At 37.2% G+C, this 8,505-nt stretch overlaps 1 protein-coding gene across 1 annotated transcript; it reads left to right on the forward strand.

Annotated features, from left to right (window-relative positions):
- Positions 1-3,673: 3,673 nt before the first annotated feature.
- LOC128198739 (uncharacterized) lies at positions 3,674-7,022 on the forward strand. The gene is made up of 4 exons (XM_052885512.1): positions 3,674-3,803; positions 5,139-5,285; positions 6,327-6,463; positions 6,818-7,022. The coding sequence occupies exons 1-4, from the start codon at positions 3,684-3,686 to the stop codon at positions 7,020-7,022; spliced, it is 609 nt and encodes a 202-aa protein (XP_052741472.1). The 5' UTR covers positions 3,674-3,683.
- The last annotated feature ends 1,483 nt before the right edge of the window (positions 7,023-8,505 follow it).

An 8,505-nucleotide genomic window follows, 5' to 3' on the forward strand; every position in this document is an offset into this window, starting at 1 on the left:
ATCAGCAATGTACAAGAGACTAATGTCCTAAAGCCCTTGCAGGCTGACTCACTATCTTTTACGTTTGCTAGTTGACATATACAAAATTGAGTTTCTATGTAAAAATGTCATTTATTGCTTACTCGTGAATATCCCACAGTAGATAAATGACATTTTTCCAATTGATATAGGTTGATAATAAAGACCAAAATAGTGAATAGGCCAACTAGACTAGAGGTAACCAATGGGTGAATTAATTACTTTGTAACAATGGCGTAAAAATCTGATGAACGAAAGCGTCAGATTAAAACGTCATGTACATTTTAGTATAGAGGTTAAAGGCAGGAAACTTATTTTTCCGAATACATCAAACTTTTCTAAAGGTATTACTGGATGTATACAGTTTATTATTTGCAAAATTTATAACCATACTCCAGGTTTCATAAAACTTAGAAACAAACGAAAAGGTAAAACATATTATGATAACCTCCGTCACCTAGCAAATGTAGAAAAACGCATAAGCGGTAACATAAAAATTTCTATTAAAACAAAGGATTCTAAATGAATCCTTTTTCAGGGGCTCGAGGCCCATCAAGGGTATTATGTATGCTTTAAAGTTTAATGCATCCAGAAAACCTAAAGTATTTTGAGATAGACTTCATTTCAAGCGGTCTTTTTAGCCACCTTTTTCACCACCTTTTTCAATGGGAGAAAATGGTGGCACCAGAAACGTACAGAGGTTAATCTGAGGTTATCTCCTACCGTTCTCTCGAATAACCTCGTGTTTTTCTTAATCTATATGGAACATCGTTCCACACTCCTGTTTTGGAAGAAATATCAACAATTGTATACTTTATGAAATACAAAGGATCATAAAAGCACCATGCTCTGTTGTTAATACTGAAGCCGGACCAATATTTAACCTCATTTCCACTTGCTAAATACGCACAGCATCAAAAACTCAGTTTGAAGAATAGACACAAGTCTACTTGCATGTGTATGTAATAAAATCCCAAAGGTGCTTCCTACGTTTTGTATACAGGGAATTGTTGGACATTACTTCCTTGTCATTTGAACTATGCATGTCTCTTTCTCAAATACTTTCTCAATGCTATCGAATTCGCAGCATGTTTTGTAAGAGATATGTAGAGTTAAGAATCGACAATTTTATCATTTACTAAGAAAATAAAACGAAGCGTAGATGTAGACTATATCGAAAACTTGCCCGTTACCATTGAATGAATGAATGACCTTGTTTAATATAATCAGACTGCTAGATACCTACTTCACTGACACCCTCAGCCAGTGTTTTTGTTAGTAGCAGATGCCTTTGACCACGCTTGGGCAGCGTTACTAAACATTCACCCTCTGAGGTATTCATGGTCACGAGAGGAATAGGTACTGCATTCCAATAAAAAGGAAATGTATGTCATAATACTCGTATATGCCCCTAGAATCAAGCTCACCTCCTAAGCAACATTCAATTGGACAAAATGACTGCCGTGACATATTACAGAGGAAAGAGAAATTATGTCTAGTAACCTTAATTAGACTATCACTAAGTTCACAACAGTACACAATAGTATACGCGGCAGGAACAACAAGCATGCAAATCACTTGTTATACAACATCGCCATCTTCCATACTTGGCGCTTTCATTACTGTAGCATAGAAAAAGTGATTGTGAAATAGGGTATGTCGGTGACTGATCTATTCTGATCTGACTCATTAAATAAGGTACACGTAGTCCATGATTACTTGTACGTATCCCGAAATGTAACTTACGCTCAAGTTGTTTTATACGATGTGTACAGTGTGTATAGGGAATTTCCCACTTGCTTTATGGTATCGCCACCACTTACACTGATTCTCAGAGAATCATCAGAATCGGTTGACAGGAATATATTTAATAGCCTTGATAAGAGTAAGTCTTATGTCATTTGGATCTCAGATTCCGAGTGCTAGCAGTACCGATAATTCTATAGAATGAAGACAAATTTATTATAATCACGACAACGGACTTAGCAGTTACAAAACTGTTAGAGGTAGTCTTCAAGAAATATGGGAAAACCTGAAATTATTTTTAATTTCTTGTCAAAACTTAAAAATCGGCTTGTGTAGTGTTTGTCTAGAAGTAAAAGTTTTAGTACATTATATGACCTAATGTCTAAGAACTGACTCAGTTTAAGTTACTTGAATCTTCAAGTAACCTACTTAAGAGATCAATAACTTTGTGAAGCATATCCTTAAATTCATGCCAAATTGTTAAGAAAGCCTAAAAATTCCATGCCACCAGTTTGGAATGTCAGTAACTTCTTAATAAGTTATTTTTTCAATAGTTATATTTTTGTAGGTACACTCTGAAAGGCGTGTATATGACCTAACATTACTTATTATAGGGATAACATAGTATAAAATCTGATGATTTTATTTAATTTTGGCCGCAATTTGGCTCAAAAACCGATAGAAGTATATATATATTTACTCTGGCTGGAAATTATTTGTAAATAAAATAATCACTATCATAATTTTTCTTTAGGAAATAATAAGTCTATTCCACTATTAAATAAAATAACTATCCACTACGACTAAATGCAGCAAGAATTAATATTAATTTCTTTGTAATAATTTTTTAAAAAAAAACCGCCTCGCATATGGTTATAGCAGAATGAGTAAAGACGTCACGTAAGAAATCTTCATAACGACTATATCGGTCAGCAGTGTTTTTCCTAAATAATTTAGTGTGAATATCAATTATATGATGAAAACCCTAAAATTAAAAGTATTGAAATCCAATCCAAAAAATGTATGGTATGTTTTTAGTTCATTGATTTTTGAATGTGTTGAGAGTTCGAGTCGCGAGATGAACGAAAACACGTTAAGCACTGCTAACTGTTCTATTTATTAATATTTGTAAAATATAGTAAATGGCTGATGACATATTATGACACTTGAATGTCAAAGAGTTGACAGTTTGAATAAATAATATCCACAGACAATAGATACTTATTACTAGCTACCATTGTACCGTAGACATGTATTTTTGCTACATTCCAACAAAATGGAATATTGTATTATGCACAGACACAGTAAGTCAAACTTCGTTACTAGCTTGTTCTCTAAATAAAGCCTAATCGAATTAGAGATAATATTGTTATAAAAAGTTTTATTTTAATAATCACATTGGCGAAATAATACCATAATGTGGCGTCACCAGGCGAAAACAAACAGGCTCTCAATATAAAGCTTCCAGTTACGGTCAATATTTTAATAGCAGCGTTTTACCTGCAATAAAACGCATATTAAAATACTTACCTCACTGGAAGCTTTAAGTAATTCCTGCCTGGTGATATATTGAGCCAATGAGCTAAAGTCGCGCTCAGCGATTTACGAAACTTCCCGAGCCCGACACCGCCAGGTGGCGCCACATAGCCAGACGTGACGTCAATAAAAGTACGAAAACTGGTATGAAATCGACGGAAACGGAAATGCTACTCTCAATATAAAGCTTCCAGTGAGGTAAGTATTTTAATATGCGTTTTATTGCAGGTAAAACGCTGCTATTTTATAGGTCGACCTAGGATTTGAACCAAGGACTTTGTGGTCCAAAGCGACTTATGCCCACTAAAACAACGAGACATTTAAAAGAATACTAAATGAATACTTGTTCTATTCAATTCTGTTTTAGAGAATACCAAAACAATATGTTTAAAGAGTCTGCAAAATATGTAAGCGATATAGCCGTAGCAGTCGATAATAAAACCGTTGAGGCTAACTTAGCTACACTGGGTGTTCGGCCAGTTCAACTAACGTGGAAAACTAAGGTAAGACTAAGAAATTTAAAAAACTTTTGTATAATTACATGAGCCGTGATAGCCCAGTGGATATGACCTCTGCCTCCGATTCTGGAGGGTGTGGGTTCGAATCCGGTCCGGGGCATGCACCTCCAACTTTACAGTTGTGTGCATTTTAAGAAATTAAATATTACGTGTCTCAAATGGTGAAGGAAAAACATCGTAAGGAAACCTTTATACTAGAGACTTCTTAATTATCTGCGTGTGTGAAGTCTGCCAATCCGCATTGGGCCAGCGTGGTGGACTATTGGCCTTACCCCTCTCATTCTGCGAGGAGACTCGAGCTCAGCAGTGAGCCGGATATGGGTTGATTACGACAATTACATAGACGTTTCACTTTAACGGATCTATCTATAACGCCAGTCACTCACAATCAAGTTTGCAGCTCGCTTAATAGTACGAGATTCAGCATAAGCAATATATACCCTCATCTGTTATTTATGAGGAATAAGAAATAAATGATGGATAATATTCACAGACACATTGCTTAGTTAATCTAAAGATGTTAGACAATAATTTAATGTTAAAAAAACCATATTTCTATAAAGTTTCTTTACATTCACCTTAAGCGTGTTGCAGACTTGCTTGACGGTAGACTTGATCGTGTGTGGCTGGCGTAACAGAACAAAATTACAGAACTCTCTCACGTGGGTATCTTTAGATCCTGCCTTGCCCTTTTCACTAAGTCTTTATAATTTTTTGGTGTTTAATGTTAAAGTTTGTTTAACTTTTTGAGATGTTTTATATATTACAAATTTGAGTATACAAGTTTGAAATGTGTAAAATGAATTTGCTATCTACAAATTGAAGGTATTGATAACAATTTTTTTTTTAAATTTAATTTCTTATATACAATAGACAACACATAGGCTATTAACAACATATCCCGGAAAAATCCAATCCCGATTTGTGATTTGTGAAAAACTGCCGTGATAGCCCAGTGGATATGACCTCTGCCTCTGATTTCGGAGGGTGTGGGTTCGAATCCGGTCCGGGGCATGCACCTCCAACTTTGCAGTTGTGTGCATTTTAAGAAATTAAATATCACGTGTCTCAAACGGTGAAGGAAAACATCGTGAGGAAACCTGCATGAGAATTTTCTTAATTCTCTGCGTGTGTGAAGTCTGCCAATCCTTATTGGGCCAGCGTGGCTATTGGCCTAACCCCCTCATTTTGAGAGGAGACTCGAGTTTAGCAGTGAGCCGAATATGGGTTGATAATGATGAACTGAAACGGACGAAGTCGCGGGCGTCCGCTAGTAAGCAATAAAGTGTCTACAATTGATAAACGGTTGTTGATTACCAGTGCCCAGGAGAATTTTGTGCCGGTAGCATCGTCGTTGAGAATGTGACTGTTCATGGGTTGGACACACTGTACTCCTCCCACTCCGGCGGACCATGCCAGTTGCAGTCGACGAGAATAGCGGAGGCGCTGAGATTTCACTCGCTGATGGTAAGCTTAAGCCTGATGCACATTGCCCAGCGTTGTGGCGAATCATCATCATTATCATGGGTGGACGTCCACTGCTGGACATAGGCCTCTTGCATAGACCTCCAAGCACAACGGTCTCGAGCCGCCAGCATCTAGCGGCTTCCTGCAATCCGACGACCAACACTGCGTTTTCCGGTGCGGGGTCGCCATCCCAACACCTTGGGATCCCAACGTCTATTGGCTCTTCGAACTATGTGCTTGCCCATTGCTACTTCAGCTTCGGGATTCGCTGAGCTATGTCAGTGACTTTGATTCGTCTGCGGATCTACTTATTTCTGATTCGATCACGCAGAGAAACTCAAGCAAAGCTCGCTCCGTCGCCCGCTGAGTGACGTTGGCTTCTAGTAAGTGGCAGTGGCAATACGTACGTGGCGAATATTGTGGTTGTTTTGAAACATCCGCACCCAGTCTAGGTCTGACTGGTGGTAGGCTTCGGCCATGGCTAGTTACCACCCTACCGGGAATAACGTGCCGCCAAGCGATTTAACGTTCCGGTACGATGTCAAGTTAGCCTGCTTCTATCTTAGACTGTATCATCACTTACTATGTGAGATTGCAGTCAAGGACTAACTCGTAAAGAGTATAAAAAAAGCCTGTGCCTGTGTCCTGCCCAGGAGTCACTGAGCGAGCTCTACAAACAATATCTCTAAAAAAAAATCAAAATTAGTTGGCGGGGGGCAAAAAATAGATGAGCGCAAATCCCGAAAAAGTTCTTTAGTTTTTGATGCGAAAGTAGTTTTTGCTTTTGTCATTTCTGCAATTTTTTCCGGGAAGCAACACCAGAATAAGTAATATTGTAAATTTCTTTTACAAACTTTTACTTTCACACGTAATGGACCCCGTGTCATTGATTCGGTTGATACGGGGGTAGTTACGCCCCTGACAAATACTCAGGTATTCAAAGCACACGAGACGCTACTGATGTTTCTGAACAATAGGTTATATCCCTTATTACCTTTACTAATGTTATGTATCGTGTAACAAACTGTGCAATTGTTTTAGGTCCGGGGAAGTGCAAATTTTAAAAACGTTATCACTGAAGGAAATCACGATTTTGTGACTGAAATTCACGATGTTGCAGTCAATTTTGAAGTTAATTTGGAAAAACCAGAAACTAAATTCGAATTTGTCAGCTGGAGGTAAAAATATGTTTATTTTCGTAAGAGAATCAATTATTAATAGAACGAAGTGTCCATACTTAAGGATATTAGAATTTAATTCATAAAAAGTGGAAGCGGTGAGAACAGGATGAAGAACCCAGACCTCGGAGGATTTAGAATTATTTCAATACTCTCCGAGGCTATGATTACGTATATAGACAAGAATTTCTACATGATGGGTTGACTGTCTTGTAAATATAGTAACTGAGTCGTAAATAAAGAGCCTGAGCCAATGTAGAGTCTGAGTCGTAAATGTAGAGTCTAGTGAAACTAAAACCTGAAATACGAGTAGCATAAAATATACGTTACAGTTAACGTTGATTAAATTTGCAGATCATTGGAGATCTCGATACTTGAATTGGATCAACACAAGAGAACTGGAAGAGTCTTAAACGCATTTATACATGGATATTTAGAGAACGAACTACCGATTTTACTTAGTACTCATTTAAGTAACATTTATAAGCAATTGACAGTCGCCAAGCCGGAAAATGTGCTACCTGCTACCAATTGTGATTGTGGAACTGAACGTCAATAATAAATACGCATAGCTAACTTTGATTGGCTATTATAATTAAGACCTTAGTAGCACAGGATCCGTGGAGCATTTTTACAATTAATTACTATCAAGTTAATTTTCCATGAGTAGCTTCATCTTGATGAGACGCTCAACTATTTTATCTACGAAAATTCTTGATTATGGTTGCTAACTGGGTTACCAGGTGATAAAAACTTCTGAGCGTAGGAACGAGATAATGTACCACGCAATTTGTAGGACATTGTGGCTGTTACTTGTAAATCTATTAATTAAGCAACAGTAAAAAAAAAACATCTGATTAGTAAGCCCGCCCATCTTTGACTGCATCATCACTTCAAGTGAGATAGTAGTCAAGATTTCTTTAATTAAAAAAAAATACCACCCACTATACTTTTAAGCATATATCCTTGCTTGTTTAACTGATTATGAAGTTGAACTTTAAGCTTTGAAACTAAAAAATCTCGAAGCATATTCAGAGAGTACCAAGCTATTCAAAAAATACGCGTACCTTATTCAATATTTTATATTCAGACGCATTATGGTGAATCTAAATATATATTTAGATTTATCTTTACTTTACACTGTCTTACTAATAATGTTTTCTTGATCAGTTAAATATTCGAAGATAATTGGCTTCTCAGACATCCCCCATGGTCGCAATTGTATAAGTTTTCTGTAAACCACAATAAAGTTAATAATGTTATGTATCTTCAAAAAGTTTCATAATCGTTGCTTTGTAAAGAAAATCGACACATGTCATGTCGATGATGAAGTTACTCAACGAGTAGGTACAACGAGTACATTGAGTAACTTTATCAGCATTAGCAACCCACTGTTGAGCACGAGTCTCCTCTCTTTTTTTTATTCTTTACAAGTTAGCCCTTGACTACAATCTCACCTGATGATAAGTGATGATGCAGTCTAAGATGGAAGCGGGCTAACTTGTTAGGAGGAGGATGAAAATCCACACCCCTTTCGGTTTCTACACGGCATCGTACCGGAACGCTAAATCGCTTGGCGGTACGTCTTTGCTGGTAGGGTGGTAACTAACCACGGCGGAAGCCTCCCACCAGCCAAATCTTAAGTAACTTTATCATCATTAACAACCCACTGTTGAGCACGAGTCTCCTCTCATAATGAGAGGGGTTAGGTTAATAGTCCACCACGCTGACCCAATGCGGTTTGGCAGACTTCACACGTAGAAAAGTAAGAAAATATTGCAAGTTTTCTCACTATGATTTCCCTTAGCCGCTTGAGACGCGTGATATTTAGTTTCACAAAATGCACATAACTGAAATGTATTGACTACTAGCGGACCGTAAGAATACTGTGGTAAAATATAGCCTATGCTATTCGTTGATAATGTAGCTTTCTATTCTAGAAAGATTTGTTTTAAACCCTTCAAGTAGTTTCCAAGCCTATGCGAACTAGGAAACAAATAAGCAAAGAGAAAAGTTATCTTTCCTCTTTATAATATAAGTGT

Source organism: Bicyclus anynana, chromosome 14 (genome assembly GCF_947172395.1).
Source record: "Bicyclus anynana chromosome 14, ilBicAnyn1.1, whole genome shotgun sequence".
NCBI lineage: Eukaryota > Metazoa > Arthropoda > Insecta > Lepidoptera > Nymphalidae > Bicyclus > Bicyclus anynana.